The sequence below is a fragment of the Somniosus microcephalus genome, chromosome 8, assembly GCF_052327205.1.
Source record: "Somniosus microcephalus isolate GS21.2 chromosome 8, FLI_Smic_1.0, whole genome shotgun sequence".
Taxonomy (NCBI): Eukaryota; Metazoa; Chordata; class Chondrichthyes; order Squaliformes; family Somniosidae; genus Somniosus; species Somniosus microcephalus.
Genome location: NC_140994.1, coordinates 170570912 through 170591626, shown reverse-complemented (window position 1 = coordinate 170591626; position 20715 = coordinate 170570912). Strand labels below are relative to the sequence as shown.

Genomic DNA, 20715 nt, shown 5'->3' with positions numbered 1-20715 from the left:
CATCATTTTAGGAATTATTATCTGCTTAATGCTGAATTAATATTATTTATCCTTTGCGTACATTTCAACTTAACCCAAGATATCAAGGATTTTACATGTTCATGACATTCTGTTAGTCAGAGAAATAGACATTTTTTTTTGCTGTACCCACCCGTAGCTTCTTTTCCATCCTAGCAGATTGTTTACAAAGTGGATGCCATACTTCACAGCCTGAAACAAAAAAAGATACAACTCAAGCCAAATGTGTGGCAGCATTGCAGTGAAACAGACAGCTTTGCCACCTTGTGATGTGGTAGCGAACCAAAACAAATGACGTCATTCCGTCAGTTGAATAAGCTACACTTAACGCAGGTAAATTTGAGCAACACCTGTTTCGAAATAGAACGTAGGCTTTGTCTTACTTAAGCATTATATGGTTTCACTTCAGCCCTAATTAATGGGACTCACACTGAGGTAACCTATAGCGACAATGTGGGAGATGCCTGCAGGATTGGCAAAAGTGCAGCTTGCACCAATCTGAAGCTGTATTTGCCACCATGGAGGAATGACGAGAACATATGCAAACTGGATTAGGGTTACTCCCCCACACACTCTCAAGTAAAATGGTGTTAAGTTTATTTTTTTCAAACTGTATTAAATGACATAGCTGCCACAATCTTGTTCCAACAAAGTCAGAAGCCTCTTTATACCTTTTAAAATTCTTGTGGCCTTGTCGTGTCATTCACAGAGAGCCTGTACGCAAGATATGTTGCCAAGGGGTTTTGTTTATGTAGAACAAAATATTTTCTAAGCTCCAAATGATCACATGTATTGTGGATGTGCAATAAATATTTGCAATTTCTAGACGTGTTTTAGCATCGCTTGTGCCCTGCAACCAATTTACAAAACTGTACACTGAATTGGGAAAATGGTTGCTGCAAGTCTGAACAAGTCATAGAGTCTCTGAAAGCAAGGAAGAAATATTTATAGATAAAATGCTGTCTTCTGCCATGGATCCTCACTCTCAGGGTCTCTTGTAAGTTACAACAATTTGCATTTATATAGCACCTTGAAATTAGTAAAAAATACCAAGGCACTTCACAAGAGCATTATCAAACACTGAGCCACAAAAGAAGATATTAGGACACCGCCAAAAGTGAAAATTACCCTCTTTGTCACCTTGCGTACATTTTCCTCTAAAAAGGTGCCACTGTCAAAGTATATGTTATTATATACCAATTAGTCCCACTCCTACGGTGAAAGGTGCAGGGGAATGGAACTCATTGGTCAGCTCTTTCAAAGAGCCGGCACAGGCACAATGGACTGAGTGGCTTCCTTCTGTGCTGTATGATTTTATGATTCTATGAAATGACATTGATGAAAAATACTCCTGTGATTTCAGAGGAGTCATGGGTCAGTGAATAAACTCAATTCCCGCAGATATATGGAAAATTGTAGAAAAAAACATGATGACGTTCTACTGCCCTACACTACTAATCATTGATCACATTGGCAGTTCCTCAAAGACATTAATTACAGTGATGTACCCATTACTTATTTCTTCCTTACTGATTAACCAGATACTGTACTAATGAAAGTAAAATTGATTGGTTTTCTTCAGTGTAAGATTAAAGCCATGATCTTGAGGATTAGTTAGCTTATTACAGGACTGAGCTTTCAAAAAAAGTGGATACTTTTGGCAATGGCCCGTAATTTGCAGTCAGTGGCGAAGCAAAGGCACTCGCTGCTGGCCCCGAAGAAAGCTCACGACCTCTATGGCAAGAAGTTTGCCTTTTTTGACGTTCAATTGATTGCAACGCTGTGAATAGGGGATTCTTACGGCGATGTTGCAGTAACGTCAGCAAGCTGTCTAAGCAGCCAATCACACTGAAGAATTCTCACAGACAGGAAATGAGAAGCTGCTTTTATTAATAATAATAATAATAATAATAATCAACTTTATTGTCATTGTTAGTGCACAAGTGCAGTACAACGAAATGTAGGCTTGCGGCTCCCGAGAGTGTACATTTTGATTAAGACATTTAACATTCAACATTCATTTGGCTTGTAATACATAAACATAAACATAATAAAGTGCATTGGCAGATGTGCAGGCTTTAGAGTTTATTTGTAGAGTTCAGTAGGATGACAGCCCTGGGAAAGAAGCTGTTCCTAAATCTGGTCGTTTGGGTGTGAATGCATCTGTAGCGTCTCCCAGACGGCAGGGGGGCAAACAAACTGTGGCTGGGGTGGGTAGGGTCTTTGATGATGGTCAGTGACCTCCGTAAACAGCGTTTCTGGTAGATGTTCTCTATGGTCGATAGCCGGGTGCCAGTAATGCATTGGGCAGTTTTGACTACCCACTGCAGGGCTTTCCGGTCATAGGAGCTACAGCTGCCATACCACACTGTGATACAGTTCGTCAGGATGCTCTCTATTGTGCAGCGGTAAAAGTTAGAGAGGATCAGGGGTGACAGGTTACATCCCTTCAGCCTCCTTAGGAAATATAGGCGCTGCTGGGCCTTCTTCACCAAAGAGGAGGTATTGAGGGACCAGGAGAGGTTTTCCGTGATGTGGACTCCGAGGAACTTAAAGCTGTCCACCCTTTCCACCACAGCCCCATGGGTGTGGATGGGGGTGTGACTTCCGCCTTTAGACTTCCTGAAGTCCACAATGATTTCCTTGGTTTTCTTGATGTTAAGGGCCAGGTTGTTATCGGCGCACCACTTCACGAGATGCTGGACCTCCTCCCTGTAGGCTGACTCATCGTTGTATTAAAAATGTTACAGAAGGCGAAATAAAGATTGGGGCCTAGAAATTCACTGGCGCCCGGCGCCAGTCTTGCCAGGGCGCCAAAAGTACCGCCCCGGAAGGAGTCACGAACGCCCGCCGGAAATTCAGTTTCAGCGCCCCAGACGGAAGCGCAGCATTACTCGAGGCGCCCCGCATCCCTCTTGGGGCGCTGCAACTGAAAATCGCAGCGCAACGTGCCACAGCGCCACACGCTGTGGCACGGCACACTGCGGTACTGCAGGCCTTCCTCCCCTTCTTAAAGGGGAGGGGCCTGCACCAGCGCGATCGGCGATCGTGAGTGCCGGCAAAAGAGCCTGGCACCAAGGAGAAGTGCCGGGCTCTTGGGACACAGCCGGCACAACGCGGGGGGGTGCTCGGGAGGCCCGGGACAGCGGCGCAGAGAGGTGCTGGCAGGCGGCCAGCAAAAAAATGGCTGCCCTGAACCTCCGCGCCTCCACCACTGCAGGTAGGCCCCCCCTGAACCGGTCGCAAGCAAAGGGCGCTACCAAATTTCGCGATCGGGGCAGTAGCGGGGCGCTGCACACACCGATGACGTCATCGGTAGCGGCACAGCGCTAACGGCTAGCGCCGCCATTAGCGTCCGCTAAATTTAGCGGGAGGCATGGCCAGTGGTGTTAAACCCACCAAGTGCCCTCTTTGGGTGCTAACGAGTGGCACAGCCCACTGAATTTCTAGGCCTGGGACTTTCACACGAGGATAAGGTAGAAGCTGAAATATCATGAACAAACTTTTTAAAAAATGTAATTTTTATCATAATGGAGAAATTTGACACTCCACAAATATAAAAATTAGTTTTTCAGGGCCAGAATGCTTGTTTACCAGACAATATGCTGTTAAAAGCCCAGTTACATCTATTCCAACAAGGTCTAACTTTAAATGGGGCATTTAACAGCGATATTACCGCGGAAACCCCCAAGGGGGCTAAATTCGGTTGATTTGCGCCTCCCATTAGCACCCTAACTAACGCGGCGCAAATCAACTAGTGCCTGGGCGCGGCGCCATTAACGCCTCCCACGAAATTCAGCAGAAGGTTAGTAGCAGCGCTAACCATTAGTGCCGCGCAGGCGTTGCGCCACCAGCGATGATGTCATTGACGTGCGTAGCGCTCCGCTTGCGCCCCGGCTGTAATATTGGGTGGCGCCCCCCGACTTACCACCAGATGCTATGTCCGCCGGGGTCAGGGGGGCCTAGCTGTGGCTGGGGTAGCGCTAGTTAAAGGGGAAGTGGTGGGCAGCCATTTTTGTTGCTGGTAGGCCCCGTTGCTGTCCCCGGCCCCCGTGAAGCCCCCCCCGTGGGGTGCCGGCTGCTCTCCGTGAGCCCGGCCCCTCTTCTTGAGTGCCGGGTTCGTTTGCCGGCACTCCCGATCCCTGGTGGCCCAGCTGGGTGCCGGGACGTTCTGCACCAGGCCCCTCCCCTTTAATAAGGGGAGGAAGGCCTGCAGAACCGCGGCGCAACGTGCTGCAGCGCGTAGTGCTGTGATATTGGCTCACAGCGCCCCAAGAGGGACACAGGGCGCTTCCAGTAGCTCCCCACCTCCCCCTCGGGGCGCTACCTGGGACAATCGGCTGCGGGGCCGCTAACTTTTCCCACAAAGGGGGCGCTACCCAATTTTTACCCCCAAGTTTTCATCAGTTTCACTGATTACACTAATTGCGGGCTGGGTGGGGTGGGGGGGTGGGTGGGGGCGGGGGTTGGTGGGGGGTGGTGGAGCAGTGAATGACTGACCGCAACTTCAGAATTTCCACATTTAGATGCGCATGCGCTACATCCCGAACTTACGGTCAGTTTCAGAGGGGTAATGATGGTGAATGCTGACAGTTCGCTATCATTACCCACTGAAAATTCCAGGTCGTTGTGTTGCTCCACCAGTGTAAACTGAGACACAGAGTGTGATTTGAGATCCTCAATCCATTCAGTTACTGACCTCAGCCATATCATTATTAGGAGAGGCCAAGTGGAAACCAAGCATTTCTCCACAGGGATAAAGAGAAAATTGCTGTGATGTTATCTAGAACTCATATTCACTGTTGCCCATTTTGCAATGACATTGGCCTGGGAGGAGGTCAGCTTCAGTTTGTGTATGATCTCACAGATAAAAACCTATTAATGTTACAATATCTTGGCTTGAGCTAGGCCAGGCAAAAAGGTGATATGATCCAGCTTGCAGGATTTCTATAAACTTAGGCAAGGTTCTGAGCCAGCAGAAGATACTGTTTGGGGAATAACAACAGAAAATGCTGGAAAAACTCAGCAAGTCGGGCAACATCCGTGGAGAGAAATTTGAGTTGACGTTTCGGGTTTGACGTCAACTCAAATTTCTCTCCACGGATGTTGCCCGACTTGCTGAGTTTTTCCAGCATTTTCTGTTGTTATTTCGGATTTCCAACATCTGCAGTATTTTGCTATCATACTGTTTGGGGATGTTGTTGCCAGCTTTTTGTTCTTCCCAAGGTGGTATATTTCACTGGTCAGAACAGACAAAGAAGTTCATTCAAATGGGGCACAAATGCCTGAGGTCTTAAATATGCCAGAGGCACTTAGTGCATTCCAAGAGAGTGCAAAGGGGCCTTGGGAGTAGAGCACAACTTGTGTGCTAGGCTAATTAGGCCCTTGATTTTCATTTAAATTAGGTGCTTACCGAATAATGTGGCTGGAGTGCCTGAGCAGCATTCCATTCCTACGGTGCCTGTTTGGAATACAAGGCCCTCTTTAAATTTAAAGAAAAACTTTGGGCACCTCTATTGTTCACCCCTTTTTCCCCAGCGCCCCCAATCCCCCCCTCCCACCCAACCAATGCCCCTGTTTCCCTGGCACAGGAAAGTGTCTGCTACACAACAGGCAGGTAGCAGCCCCTCACTGGCTGCTGGTGCCAGATAATGTGCTCCTAGTGCACTTCCTGCACTAGTAAGTTGTTTACATTTAGGGTAGGTGAGAGGAGTGCCTAAACAGCCCTGATATGTGGCTCTGTGTACTTTTAGCCTCCGGGTCTAGAAGTTGCAAATTCACTCATATTGATGTTTATAACTATAAAAGGTTTGACTTAGAAACCAAATCGACTATTGTTGGAAGACAAATGTAAAGTGAGGGTGTTAATTATACATCTGAGCAATTCATATTCAATTCATTGTTAGCTAAAAAGAGTAAATAAAAACAGTAGGGAATAAATAAAAAAGAAACATAGGAAACAAGGTTTATTCTGACTATTGGCTGCACCACATGCAATGAGCATTCAGCTATTTTTATGCAATGTCATAAACTACTAGGGTTCCCAAGCCTCCCATTTTGGGTGGGAGTCTACCGGAATGGCCAATTGGTCTCCCGAGCACGGCTGTTGTCGACTCAGGAGAAATGGTCCCTGGATGTGCAGTTTCTGGTCTCCCCTGTATTCAGAACGCACCACTTCATTGCCGGTTCTGAGGATGACAGCAGCGGGAACAAAGAAAATCACCCGGAAACTCAGTGGGTCCAGGGAGAGCAATTGGGGGAGGGAGAAAGAGAATCACAAACTGGGGCAGAGACAGAAACACAAACCAGGGGACAGAGAGAGAAACACAAGCTGGGGAAAGAGGCAGAAACACAAACAGGGGAGAGAGACAGAAACACAAACCAGGGGAGAGAGAGAGAAACACAAATTGGGGAGAGAGAGAGAAACACAAACTGGTGAGAGAGGGAGAGAAACACAAACTGAGGAGAGAGAGAGAAACACAAACCGGGGGAGGGAGGCAGAAACACAAACTGGGGAGAGAGAGAGAGAAACACAAACTGGGAGAGAGAGAAAAAACAAACTGGGAGAGAGAGAGAGAGAGAGAGAGACCAACTGGCAGAGAGAGAGAGAAACACAATCTGGGGAGAGAGAGAGAAACACAAACTGGGGAGAGAGAAAAACACAAACTAGGGGAGAGAGAGAGAAACTCATACTGGGGGAGAGAGAGAAAGGAAAACTGAGGAGAGAGAGAAACACAAACTGACGAGAGAGAGAGAAACACAAACTGAGGAGAGAGAGAAACACAAACTGAGGAGAGAGAGAGAAACAGGGGAGAGAGAGAGAAAGACAAACTGAGGAAAGAGAGAGAAACACAAACTGAGGGAGACAGAGAGAGAAACATAAACTGAGGAGAGAGAGAGAGAAACACAAACTCAGGAGAGAGAAAAACACAAACCAGGGAAAGAGAGAAACACAAACTGAGGAGAGAGAGCAACAAAAACTGGGAGAGAGAGAAACACAAACTGAGGAGAGAGAGAGAAATACAAACTGAGGAGAGAGAGAGAAACACCAACTGGGGAGAGAGAGAGAAACACAAACTGAGGGAGATAGAGAGAAACATAAACTGAGGAGAGAGAGAGAGAAACACAAACTGAGGAGAGAGAGAGAAACACAAACTCAGGAGAGAGAAAGAAACACAAACTGAGGAGAGAGATAGAAACACAAACTGAGGAGAGAGAAAAACACAAACCAGGGAAAGAGAGAAACACAAACTGAGGAGAGAGAAACACAAACGGAGGAGAGAGAGCAACACAAACTGCGAGAGAGAGAGAAAAACAAACTGAGGGAGCGAGAGAAACACAAACTGAGGGAGAGAGAGAAACACAAACTGAGGAGAGAGACAAGAAACACAAACTGAGGAGAGAGAGAGAGAAACACAAACTGAGGAGAGAGAGAGAAACACAAACTGAGGAGTGAGAGAGAAACTGGGGAGAGAGAGAGAAACATAAACTGAGGAGAGAGAGAGAAACTGGGGAGAGAGAAACACAAACTGAGGAGAGATACAGAAACAGAAACTGAGGAGAGCGAGAGAAACACAAACTGGGGAGAGAGAGCGAGAGAAACACAAACTGAGGAAAGAGAGTGAAACTGGGGAGAGAGAGAGAAACACAAACTGAGGAGAGAAGGAGAGAAACACAAGCGGAGGAGAGAGAGAGAAACACAAACTGGGGAGAGAGAGAGAAACACAAACTGGGGAGAGAGAGAGAAACACAAACTGAGGGAGAGAGAGAGAAACACAAACTGAGGAGAGAGAGTGAAACACAAACTGAGGGAGTGAGAGAGAAACACAAACTGAGGAGAGAGAGAGAAACACAAACTGAGGAGAGGGAGAGAAACTGGGGAGGGAGAGAAACACAAACTGAGGAGAGAGTGAGAAACACAAACTTGGGAGAGAGAGAGAAACACAAACAGAGAGAGAGAGAAACACAAACTGAGGAGAGAGAAACACAAACTGAGGAGAGTGAGAGAAACTGGGGAGAGAGAGAGAGAAACACAAACTGAGGAAAGAGAGAGAAACACAAACTGAGGAGAGAGAGAAACACAAACCAGGGAGAGAGAAACACAAACTGGGAGAGAGAGAGAAACACAAACTGAGGGAGAGAGAGAAACACAAACTGAAGAGAGAGAGAAACACAAACTGAGGAGAGAGAGAAACACAAACCGGGGAGAGAGTCAGAAACACAAACTAAGGAGAGAGAAAAACACTAACTGGGAGATAGGGAAACAAAAACTGAGGGAGAGAGAGAACCACGAACTGAGGGAGAGAGAGAAACACAAACTGGGGAGAGAGAGCGAGAGAAACACAAACTGAGGAGAGAGAGAAAAACTGGGGGGAGAGAGAGAAAAACAAACTGAGGAGAGAGATGGAAACACAAACTGAGGGAGAGAAATAAACACAAACTGATGAGAGACAGAGAAACACAAACTGAGGAGAGAGAGAGAAACACAAACTGAGGAGAGAGAGAAACACAAACTGGGGAGTGAGAGAGAAAAACACAAACTGAGGAGAGAGAAACACAAACTGGGGAGAGAGTAACACAAGCTGGGGAGAGAGAGAAACAGAAACTGAGGAGAGAGAGAGAGAAACACAAACTGGGGAGAGAGAGAAAAACACAGCGAGGGAGAGAGAGAGAGAAACACAAACTGAGGAGAGAGAGAGAAACACAAACTGAGGGAGAGAGAGAGAAACACAAACTGAGAGAGAGAGAAAAACACAAACTGAGGAGAGAGAAACACAAACTGAGGAGAGTGAGAGAAACTGGGGAGAGAGAGAGAGAAACACAAACTGAGGAGAGAGAGAGAGAAACTGGGGAGAGAGAAACAGAAACTGAGGAAAGAGTGAGAAACACAAACAGAGGAGCGAGAAACACAAACTGAGGATAGAGAGCGAAACACAAACTGAGGAGAGAAACACAAACCAGGGAGAGAGAGAGAAACACAAACTGGGAGAGAGAGAGAAACACAAACTGAGGGAGAGAGAGAAACACAAACTGAGGAGAGAGAGAAACACAAACTTAGGAGAGAGAGAAACACAAACCGGGGAGAGAGTCAGAAACACAAACTAAGGAGAGAGAAAAACACTAACTGGGAGATAGGGAAACAAAAACTGAGGGAGAGAGAGAAACACGAACTGAGGGAGAGAGAGAAACGCAAACTGAGGAGAGAAACAGAAACTGAGGAGAGAGAGAGAAACACAAACTTGGGAGAGTGAGAGAAACACAAACTGAGGAGAGAGAGAAAAACTGGGGGGAGAGAGAGAAACACAAACTGAGGAGAGAGATGGAAACACAAACTGAGGGAGTGAAATAAACACAAACTGAGGAGAGAGAGAGAGAAACACAACCTGGGGAGAGAGAGAAAAACAAACTGAGGAGAGAGAGAGAAACACAAACTGATGAGAGACAGAGAAACACAAACTGAGGAGAGAGAAACACAAACTGGGGAGTGAGAGAGAAAAACACAAACTGAGGAGAGAGAAACACAAACTGGGGAGAGAGAAAAGCAAACTGGGGAGAGAGAGAGAGAAACACAAACTGAGGAGAGAGGGAGAAACACAAAGTGGGGAGAGAGAAACACAAACTGGGGAGAGAGAGAAACACAAACTGGGGAGAGAGAGAAAAACAAGGTGAGGGAGTGAGAGGGAAACACAAACTGAGGAGAGAGAGAGAAACACAAACTGAGGAAAGAGAGAGAAACAAAAACTGAGGAGTGAGAGAAACTGGGTAGAGAGAGAGAAACACAAACTGAGGAGAGAGAGAAACTGGGGAGAGAGAGAGAAACTGGGGAGAGCGAGAGATACACAAACCGAGGAATGAGAGAGAAACACAAACTGAGGAGAGAGAGAGAGAAACACAAACTGAGGAGAGAGAAACACAAACTGAGGAGAGAGAGAAACACAAACCGGGGAGAGAGAGAGAAACACAAACTGGGGAGAGAGAGAGAAACACAAACTGGGGAGAGAGAGAAACACAAACTGAGGAGAGAGAGAGAAACACAAACTGGGGGGAGAGAGAGAGAAACACAAACTGAGGAGAGAGAGAGAAACACAAACTGAGGAGAGAGAGAGAAACACAAGCTGGGGAAAGAGACAGAAACACAAACTGGGGAGAGAGAGAGAGAAACACAAACGGTGGAGAGAGAGAGAAACACAAGCCAGGGGAGGGAGAGAGGAACACAAGCTGGGGAGGGAGAGAGAGAAACACAAACTGGGAGAGAGAGAAAAAAACAAACTGGGAGAGAGAGACACACACAAACTGGCAGAGAGAGAGAGAAACACAATCTGGGGAGAGAGAGAGAAACACTAACTGGGGAGAGAGAAGAACACAAACTATGGGAGTGAGAGAGAAACTCAAACTGAGGAGAGAGCGAAAGACAAACTGAGGAGAGAGAGAAACACAAACTGGGGAGAGAGAGAAACACAAACTGAGGGAGAGAGAAACACAAACAGGGAGAGAGAGAGAAACACAAATTCGGGAGAGAAACACAAACTGAGGGAGAGAGAGAAACACAAACTGAGGGGAGAGAAAGACAAACTGAGGAGAGAGAGAGAAACACAAACTGAGGACAGAGAGAGAAACACAAACTGGGGAGAGAGAGAAACTGGGGAGAGAGAAACACAAACTGAGGGAGAGAAACACAAACTGAGGGAGAGAGAGAAACACAAACTGAGGGAGAGAGAAACACAAACTGAGGAGAGACAGAGAAACACAAACCGGGGAGAGAGAGAGAAACACAAACTGGGGGAGAGAGAGAAACACAAACTGGGGAGAGAGAGAAACTGGGGAGAGAGAAACACAAACTGAGGGAGAGAGAAACACAAACTGAGGAGAGATATAGAAACACAAACTGAGGAGAGAGTGAGAAGAACACAAACTGGAGAGAGAAAAACAAACTGGGGAGAGAGAGAGAAACAAAAACTGAGGAGCGAGAGAGAAACTGGGGAGAGAGAGAGAAACACAAACTGAGGGAGAGAGAGAGAAACACAAACAAAGGGGAGAGAGAGAGAGAGAAACACAAACTGGGGAGAGAGAGAGAAACATAAACTGAGGGGAGAGAGAGAAACATAAACTGAGGAGAGAGAGAGAGAAACACAAACTGAGAGAGATAGAAACACAAAATGAGGAGATGGAGAGAAAAACACAAACCGGAGAGAGAAAGAAACACAAACTGGGGAGAGAGAGAAACACAAACTGAGGGAGAGAGAAACACAAACTCGGGAGAGAAACACAAACTGACAGAGAGAGAGAACCACAAACTGAGGAGAGAGATGGACAAACTGAGGAGAGAGAGAGTAACACAAACTGAGTAGAGAGAGAGAAACACAAATTGGGGGGAGAGAGAAACACAAACTGAGAGAGAGAGAAACACAAACTGAGGAGAGACAGAGAAACACAAACTGGGGAGAGAGAGAGAAACACAAACTGAGGATAGAGAGAGAAACACAAACTGGGGAGAGAGAGAAACTGGGGAGAGAGAAACACAAACTGAGGAGAGAGAGAGAAACACGAACTGGGGGAGAGAAACGCAAACTGAGGAGAGAAACAGAAACTGAGGAGAGAGAGAGAGAAACACAAACTTGGGAGAGTGAGAGAAACACAAACTGAGGAGAGAGAGAAAAACTGGGGGAAGAGAGAGAACCACAAACTGAGGAGAGAGATGGAAACACAAACTGAGGGAGTGAAATAAACACAAACTGAGGAGAGAGAGAGAGAAACACAAACTGGAGAGAGAGAGAAAAACACAAACTGAGGAGAGAGAAACACAAACTGGGGAGAGAAAAACAAACTGGGGAGAGAGAGTGAGAGAAACACAAACTGAGGAGAGAGAGAGAAACACAAAGTGGGGAGAGAGAAACACAAACTGGGGAGAGAGAGAGAGAAACACAAACTGGGGAGAGAGAGAAAAACAAGGTGAGGGAGAGAGAGAGAAACACAAACTGAGGAGAGAGAGAGAAACACAAGCTGAGGAAAGAGAGAGAAACAAAAACTGAGGAGAGAGAGAAACACAAACTGAGGAGTGAGAGAAACTGGGTAGACAGAGAGAAACACAAACTGAGGAGAGAGAGAAACTGGGGAGAGAGAGAGAAACTGGGGAGAGCGAGAGAAACACAAACCGAGGAAAGAGAGAGAAACACAAACTGAAGAGAGAGAGAGAGAAACACAAACTGGTGAGAGAGAAACACAAACTGGGGAGAGAGAGAGAGAAACACAAACTGTGGAGAGAGAGAGAAACACAAACTGGGGAGAGAGAAACAGAGACTGGGGGAGAGAGACAAGCACAAACTGAGAAGAGAGAGAGAAACACAAACTGAGAGAGAGAGAAAAACACAAACTGAAGAGAGAGAGAGAAAGACAAACTGTGGAGAGAGAGAGAAACACAAACTGAGGGAGAGAGAGAGAAACACAAATGGAGGAAAGTGGGGGAAACACAAACTGAGGAGAGAGAGAAACACAAACTGAGGAGAGAGAGACAAACACAAGCTGAGGAGAGAGAGAGAACCACAAACTGGGGGAGAGAGAGAAACACAAACTGGGGAAAGAGAGAAACACAAACTGAGAAGAGAGAGCGAAACACAAACTGGTGAGAGAGAAACACAAACTGGGGAGAGAGAGAGAGAAACACAAACTGAGGAGAGAGAGAGAAACACAAACTGGGGAGAGAGAGAGAAACACAAACTGAGGGAGAGAGAGAAACACAAACTGGAGAGAGAGAGAAACACAAACTGGGGAGAGAGTGAAACAAAAACTGAGGGAGAGAGAGAGAAACACAAACTGAGGAGAGAGAAACACAAACTGGGGAGAGAGAAACAGAAACCGGGGGAGAGAGAGAAGCACAAACTGACAAGAGAGAGAGAAACGCAAACTGAGGAGAGAGAGAAAAACACAAACTGAAGAGAGAGAGAGAGAAACACAAACTGGTGAGAGAGAAACACAAACTGGGGAGAGAGAGAGAGAAACACAAACTGTGGAGAGAGAGAGAAACAGAAACTGGGGAGAGAGAAACAGAGACTGGGGGAGAGAGACAAGCACAAACTGAGAAGAGAGAAACACAAACTGAGAGAGAGAGAAAAACACAAACTGAAGAGAGAGAGAGAAAGACAAACTGTGGAGAGAGAGAGAAACACAAACTGGGGAGAGAGAGAGAAACACAAACTGGGGAGAGAGAGAAAAACAAACTGAAGAGAGTGAAACAAAAACTGGGGAGAGAAACACAAACTGGGGAAGAGAGCAAAACACAAACTGGGGAGAGATGGAGAAACACAAGCTGGGGAGAGAGGGAGAAACACAAAGAGGGGAAAGAGAGAGGAATACTAACTGAGGAGAGAGAGAGAAACACAAACTGAGGAGAGAGAGCAACACAAACTGGGGAGAGAGAGAGACACAAACTGAGGAGAGAAAGAGAAACACAAACTGAGGAGAGACATAGAAGCACAAACTGAGGAGAGATAGAGAAACACAAACTTGGGTGAGAGAGAGAGAGAGAAATACAAACTGGGGAGAGAGAGAGAAACACAAACTGGGGAAAGAGAGAGAAACACAAACTGGGGATGAGAGAGAAGCACAAACTGAGGAGAGAGAGAAAAACAAATTGATGAGCAAGATAGAAACACAAACTGAGGAGAGAGAGAGAAACACAAACTGAGGAGAGGGAGAGAAACACAAACTGGGGCGAGAGAGAGAGAAACACAAGCTGAGGGAGAGAGAAACACAAACTGGGAGAGAGAAACACAAACTGAGGAGAGAGAAACACAAACTAAGGGGAGAGAGCAAAACAATTTGACGAGCGAGATAGAAACACAAACTGAGGAGAGAGAGTGAAAGAGAAACTGAGGAGAGAGAGAGAAATACAAACTGGGGGGAGAGAGAGAGAAACACAAACTGAGGGAGAGAGAAACACAAACTGGGAAAGAGAAACACAAACTGAGGAGAGAGAAACACAAACTGAGGAGAGAGAGAGAAACACAAACTGGGGAGAGAGAAACACAAACTGAGGAGAGAGAGAAACACAACCTGGGGAGAGAGAGAAACACAAACTGGGGAGGGAGAGAAACACAAACTGGGGAGAGAGAGAAACTGGGGAGAGAGAAACACAAACTGAGGAGAGAGAGAGAAACACAAACTGAGGAGAGATATAGAAATACAAACTGAGGAGAGAGAGAGAAAAACACAAACTGGAGAGAGAGAGAAACACAAATTGGGGAGAGAGAGAAACAAAAACTGAGGGAGAGAGAGAGACACACAAATTGAGGAGAGAGAAACACAAAATGATGAGAGAGGGAAACACACACTGGGGAGAGAGAGAAACACCATCTGGGGAGAGGGCGACAAACATAAACTGGGGAGAGAGAGAAAAACAAACTGGGGAAGAGAGCGAAACACAAACTGGGGAGAGATGGAGAAACACAAGCTGGGGAGAGAGGGAGAAACACAAGCTGGGGAGAGAGAAACACAAACTGGGGAAGAGAGCGAAACACAAACTGGGGAGAGATGGAGAAACACAAGCTGGGGAGAGAGGGAGAAACACATGCTGGGGAGAGAGAAACACAAACTGAGGAGAGAGAGCAACACAAACGGGGGAGAGAGAGAGAGAAACACAAACTGAGGAGAGAAAGAGAAACACAAACTGAGGAGAGACATAGAAGCACAAGCTGAGGAGAGAGAGAGAAACACAAACTTGGGAGAGAGAGAGAGAGACACCCAAACTGAGGAGAGAGAGAGAGGAACACAAACTGGGGAGAGAGAGAGAAACACAAACTGGTGAAAGAGAGAGAAACACAAACTGGGTATGAAAGAGAAACACAAACTGAGGAGAGAGAGAAAAACAAATTGATGAGCGAGATAGAAAGACAAACTGAGGAGAGAGAGAGAGAAAGACAAACTGAGGACAGAGAGAGAAACACAAACTGGGGAGAGAGAGAGAGAAACACAAACTGAGGGAGAGAGAAACACAAACTGGGAGAGAGAAACACGAACTGAGGAAAGAGAAACACAAACTGAGGAGAGAGTGAAAAACAAATTGATGAGCGAGATAGAAACACAAACTGTGGAGAGAGAGAGAAACACAAACGGGGGAGAGAGAGAAACACAAACTGGGGGAGAGAGAGAAACACAAACTGGGGAGAGAGAGAAACTGGGGAGAGAGAAACACAAACTGAGGGAGAGAGAAACACAAACTGAGGAGAGAGAGAGAAACACAAACTGAGGAGAGATATAGAAACACAAACTGAGGAGAGAGAGAGAAAAACACAAACTGGAGAGAGCGAGAAACACAAACTGGGGAGAGAAACAAAAACTGAGGGAGAGAGAAAGAAACACAAACTGAGGAGAGAGAGAGAAACACAAACTGAAGAGAGAGAGAGAAACACAAACTGGGGGAGAGAAACAAAAAGTGAGGGAGAGAGAGAAACACAAACTGAGAAGAGAGAAAGAAACACAAACTGGGGAGAGAGAGAGAAACACAAACTGAGGAGAGAGAAAAAGACAAACCGGGGAGAGAGAGAGAAACACAAACTGAGAGAGATAGAAACACAATCTGAGGAGAGAGAAAAAGACAAACTGGAGAGAGAGAGAGAGAAACACAAACTGGGGAGAGAGCGAGAAACTGGGGAGAGAGGGAGAAACACAAACTGATGAGAGAGAGAGAAACTAGGGAGAGAGAGAAACACAAACTAAGGGTGAGAGAGAGAAACACAAATGGAGGAAAGTGGGGGAAACACAAACTGAGGAGAGAGAGGGAGAAACACAAACTGAGGACAGAGAGAAACATAAACTGGAGAGAGAGAGAGAAGCACACTGAGGAGAGATAAACATAAACTGAGGAGAGAGAGAGAGAAATACAAACTGAGGAGAGAGAGAGAAACACAAGCTGGGGGGAGAGAGAGAAACACAAACTGAGGAGAGAGAGAGAAACACAAACTGGGGAAAGAGAGAAACACAAACTGGGGAGAGAGAAACACAAACTGGGGAGAGAGAGAGAAACACAAACTGAGGAGAGAGAGAGAAACACAACCTGGGGAGAGAGAGAGAAACACAAACTGGGGGAGAGAGAGAAACACAAACTGGGGAGAGAGAGAAACTGGGGAGAGAGAAACACAAACTGAGGGAGAGAGAAACACAAACTGAGGAGAGAGAGAGAAGCACAAACTGAGGAGAGATATAGAAACACAAACTGAGGAGAGAGAGAGAGAAAAACACAAACTGGAGAGAGAGAGAAACACAAACTGGGGTGAGAGAGAAACAAAAACTGAGGGAGAGAGAGAGAGAAACACAAACTGAGGAGAGAGAGAGAAACACATACTGAAGAGAGAGAAACACAAACTGGGGGAGAGAAACAAAAACTGAGGGAGAGAGCGAGAAACACAAACTGAGGAGAGTGAGAGAAACACAAACTGGGGAGAGAGAGAGAAACACAAACTGAGGAGAGAGAGAAAAACTGGGGAGAGAGAGAGAAACACAAACTGAGGAGAGAGAGAAAAACTGGGGAGAGAGAGAGAAACACAAACTGAGGGAGCGAGAAATATAAATGGAGGAAAGAGAGAGAAACACAAACTGGGGAGAGAGAGAGAAACACAAACTGAGAGAGATAGAAACACAATCTGAGGAGAGAGAAAAACACAAACTGGAGAGAGAGAGAAACTGGGGAGAGAGGGAGAAACACAAACTGATGAGAGAGAGAGAAACTAGGGAGAGAGAGAAACACAAACTGAGGGAGAGAGAGAAACACAAATGGAGGAAAGTGGGAGAAATACAAACTGAGGAGAGGGAGAAACACAAACTGAGGACAGAGAGAGAAACACAAACTGGGGAGAGAGAGAAGCACACTGAGGAGAGATAAACACAAACTGAGGAGAGAGAGAGAGAAACACAAACTGAGGAGAGAGAGAGAAACACAATCTGGGGAGAGAGAGAGAAACACAAACTGGGGAGAGAGAGAGAAAAAAACTGAAGAGAGAGAGAAACACCAACTGGGGAAAGAGAGAAACACAAACTGGGGAGAGAGAGAGAAACACAAACTGAGGAGAGAGAAACACAACCTGGGGAGAGAGAGAAACACAAACTGGGGGAGAGAGAGAAACACAAACTGGGGAGCAAATGAAACTGGGGGAGAGAGAAACACAAACTGAGGGAGAGAGAAACACAAACTGAGGAGAGAGAGACACAAACTGGGGAGAGAGAGAAACAAAAACTGAGGTAGAGAGAGAGAAACACAAACTGAGGAGAGAGAGAAACACAAACTGAGGAGAGAGAGAGAAACACAAACTGAGGAGCGAGAGAGAAACTGGGGAGAGAGAGAGAAACACAAACTCAGGAGAGAGAGAAAAACTGGGGAGAGAGAGAGAAACACAAACTGAGGGAGAGAGAGAGAAACACAAACGGAGGAAAGTGGGGGAGGCACAAACTGAGGAGAGAGAGGAAGAAACACAAACTGAGGGAGAGAGAGATACACAAACAAAGGAGAGAGAGAGAGAAGCTGGGGAGAGAGAGAGAAATGGAAACTGAGGAAAGAGAGAGAAACACAAACTGAGGGGAGAGAGAGAAACATAAACTGAGGAGAGAGAGAAACTGGGGAGAGAGAAACACAAACTGAGGGAGAGAGAGAGAAACACAAACTGAGAGCGATATAAACACAAACTGAGGAGAGAGAGAGAAAAACACAAACTGGAGAGAGAGAGAAACACAAACTGGGGAGAGAGAGAAACAAAAACTGAGGGGGAGAGAGAGAAAAACAAACTGGGGAGAGAGAGAGAAACTGGGGAGAGAGAGAGAAACACAAACTGATGAGAGAGAGAGAAACTGGGGAGAGAGAGAAACACAAACTGAGGGAGAGAGAGAGAAACGCAAATGGAGGGAAGTGGGGGAAACACAAACTGAGGAGAGAGAGAAACACAAACTGAGTAGAGAGAGACAAACACAAGCTGAGGAGAGAGAAATACAAACTGGGGAAAGAGAAACAGAAAGTGGGGGAGAGAGAGAAGCACAAACTGAGAAGAGAGAGCGAAACACAGACTGGGGGAGAGAGAGAAAAATAACCTTGGGAGAGAGAGAGAAACACAAACTGGGGGAGAGAGAGAAATATAAACTGGGGAGAGAGAAACAGAAACTGGGGGAGAGAGAGAAGCACAAACTGAGAAGAGAGAGCAAAACACAAACTGGTGAGAGAGAAACACAAACTGGGGAGAGAGAGAAACACAAACTGAGGAGAGAGCGAGAAACACAAACTGGGGGAGAGAGAGAAACACAAACTGGGGAGAGAGAGAAACACAAACTGGGGAGAGAGAAACAGAAACCAGGGGAGAGAGAGAGAAGCACAAACTGAAGAGAGAGAGAGAGAAACACAAACTGGTGAGAGAGAAACACAAACGCGGGAGAGAGAGAGAGAAACACAAACTGTGGAGAGAGAGAGAAACACAAACTGAGAGAGAGAGAAAAACACAAACTGAAGAGAGAGAGAGAAAGACAAACTGTGGAGAGAGAGAGAAACAGAAACCGGGGAGAGAGAGAGAAACACAAACTGGGGAGAGAGAGAAACACAAACTGGGGAGAGAGAGAAAAACAAACTGGAGAAAGAGTGGGAAACAAAAACTGGGGAGAGAGAGAAACACAAACTGGGGAGAGATGGAGAAACACAAGCTGGGGAGAGAGGGAGAAAAACAAACAGGGGATAGAGCGAGGAATACGAACTGAGGAGAGACATAGAAGCACAAACTGAGGAGAGATAGAGAAACACAAACTTGGGAGAGAGAGAAACACAAACTGAGGAGAGAGTGAGAAATACAAACTGGGGAGAGAGAGAGAAACACAAACTGGGGAAAGAGAGAGAAACACAAACTGGGGATGAGAGAGAAACACAAACTGAGAGAGAGAAAAACAAATTGATGAGCGAGATAGAAACACAAACCGAGGAGAGAGAGAGAAAAACTGAGGAGAGTGAGAGAAACACAAACTGGGGAGAGAGAGAGAGAAACACAAACTGAGGGAGAGAGAAACACAAACTGGGACAGAGAAACACAAACTGAGGAGAGAGAAACACAAACTAAGGAGAGAGAGAAAAACAAATTGATGAGCGAGATAGAAACACAAACTGAGGAGAGAGAGAGAAAGACAAACTGAGGAGGGAGTGAGAAACACAAACTGGGGAGAGAGAGAGAGAAACACAAACTGGGAGAGAGAAACACAAACTGAGGAGAGAGAAACACAAACTGAGGAGAGAGAGAGAAACACAATCTGGGGAGAGAGAGAGAAACACAAACTGAGGAGAGAGAAACACAACCTGGGGAGAGAGAGAGAAACACAAACTGGGGAGGGAGTGAAACACAAACTGGGGAGAGGGAGAAACTGGGGAGAGAGAAACACAAACTGAGGGAGAGAGAAACACAAACTGAGGAGAGAGAGAGAAACACAAACTGAGGAGAGATATGGAAACACAAACTGAGGAGAGAGAGAGAAAAACACAAACTGGAGAGAGAGAGAAACACTAATTGGGAGAGAGAGAAACAAAAACTGAGGGAGAGAGTGAGAAACACAAATTGAGGAGAAACACAAACTGATGCGAGAGAGAGAAACACAAACTGGGGAGAGAGAGAAACACAAACTGGGGAAGAGAGTGAAACACAAACTGGGGAGAGATGGAGAAACACAAGCTGGGGAGAATGGGAGAAACACAAGCTGGGGAGAGAGAAACACAAACTGAGGAGAGAGAGCAACACAAACTGGGGAGAGAGAAGGAAATACAAACTGAGGAGAGAAAGATAAACACAAACTGAGGAGAGAGAGAGAAACACAAACTTGGGAGAGAGAGAGAGAAACACAAACTGAGGAGAGAGAGAGAGAGAGGAACACAATCTGTGGAGAGAGAGAGAAACACAAACTGGGGATGAGAGAGAAACACAAACTGAGAGAGAGAAAAACAAATTGATGAGCGAGATAGAAACACAAACCGAGGAGAGAGAGAGAAAGACAAACGGGGGAGAGAGAGAAACACAAACTGGGGGAGAGAGAGAAACACAAACTGGGGAGAGAGAAACACAAACTGAGGAGAGAGAAACACAAACTGAAGAGAGAGAGAGAAACACAAACTGAGGAGCGAAAGAGAAACTGGGGAGAGAGAGAGAAACACAAACTGAGGAGAGAGAGAAAAACTGGGGAGAGAGAGAGAAACACAAACTGAGGGAGAGAGAAACACAAACTGAGGAGAGAGAGAGCAACACAAACTGAGGCGAGATATAGAAACACAAACTGAGGAGAGAGAAAAACACAAACTGGAGAGAGAGAGAGAGACACAAACTGGGGAGAGAGAGAGACAAAAACTGAGGTAGAGAGAGAGAAACACAAACTGAGGGAGAGAGAGAAACACAAACTGGAGAGAGAGAGAAACACAAACTGGGGAGAGAGAGAAACAAAAACTGAGGGGGAGAGAGAGAAGCACAAACTGAGGAGAGAGAAACACAAACTGGGGAGAGAGAAACAGAAACCAGGAGAGAGAGAGAAGCACAAAGTGACAAGAGAGAGAGAAACATAAACTGAGGAGAGAGAAACACAAACTGGGGAGCAACAGAACCGGGGGAGAGAGAGAAGCACAAACTGACAAGAGAGAGAGAAACACAAACTGAGGAGAGAGAGAAAAACACAAACTGAAGCGAGAGAGAGAGAAACACAAAC

The 20715-nt window shown here is 46.0% G+C and overlaps 1 protein-coding gene across 6 annotated transcripts in view; it reads right to left on the bottom strand.

The window, feature by feature from the left end:
* ablim3 (actin binding LIM protein family, member 3) overlaps positions 1-20715 on the bottom strand; it is a 497979-nt gene that overhangs the window by 79315 nt on the left and 397949 nt on the right. For all 6 annotated transcript variants that reach the window (XM_085995354.1, XM_085995352.1, XM_085995349.1 and 3 more), the window contains exon 8: positions 152-210. In XM_085995354.1, coding sequence (XP_085851480.1) covers positions 152-210 — 59 coding nt within the window. The remainder of the gene's footprint in view (positions 1-151; positions 211-20715) is intronic.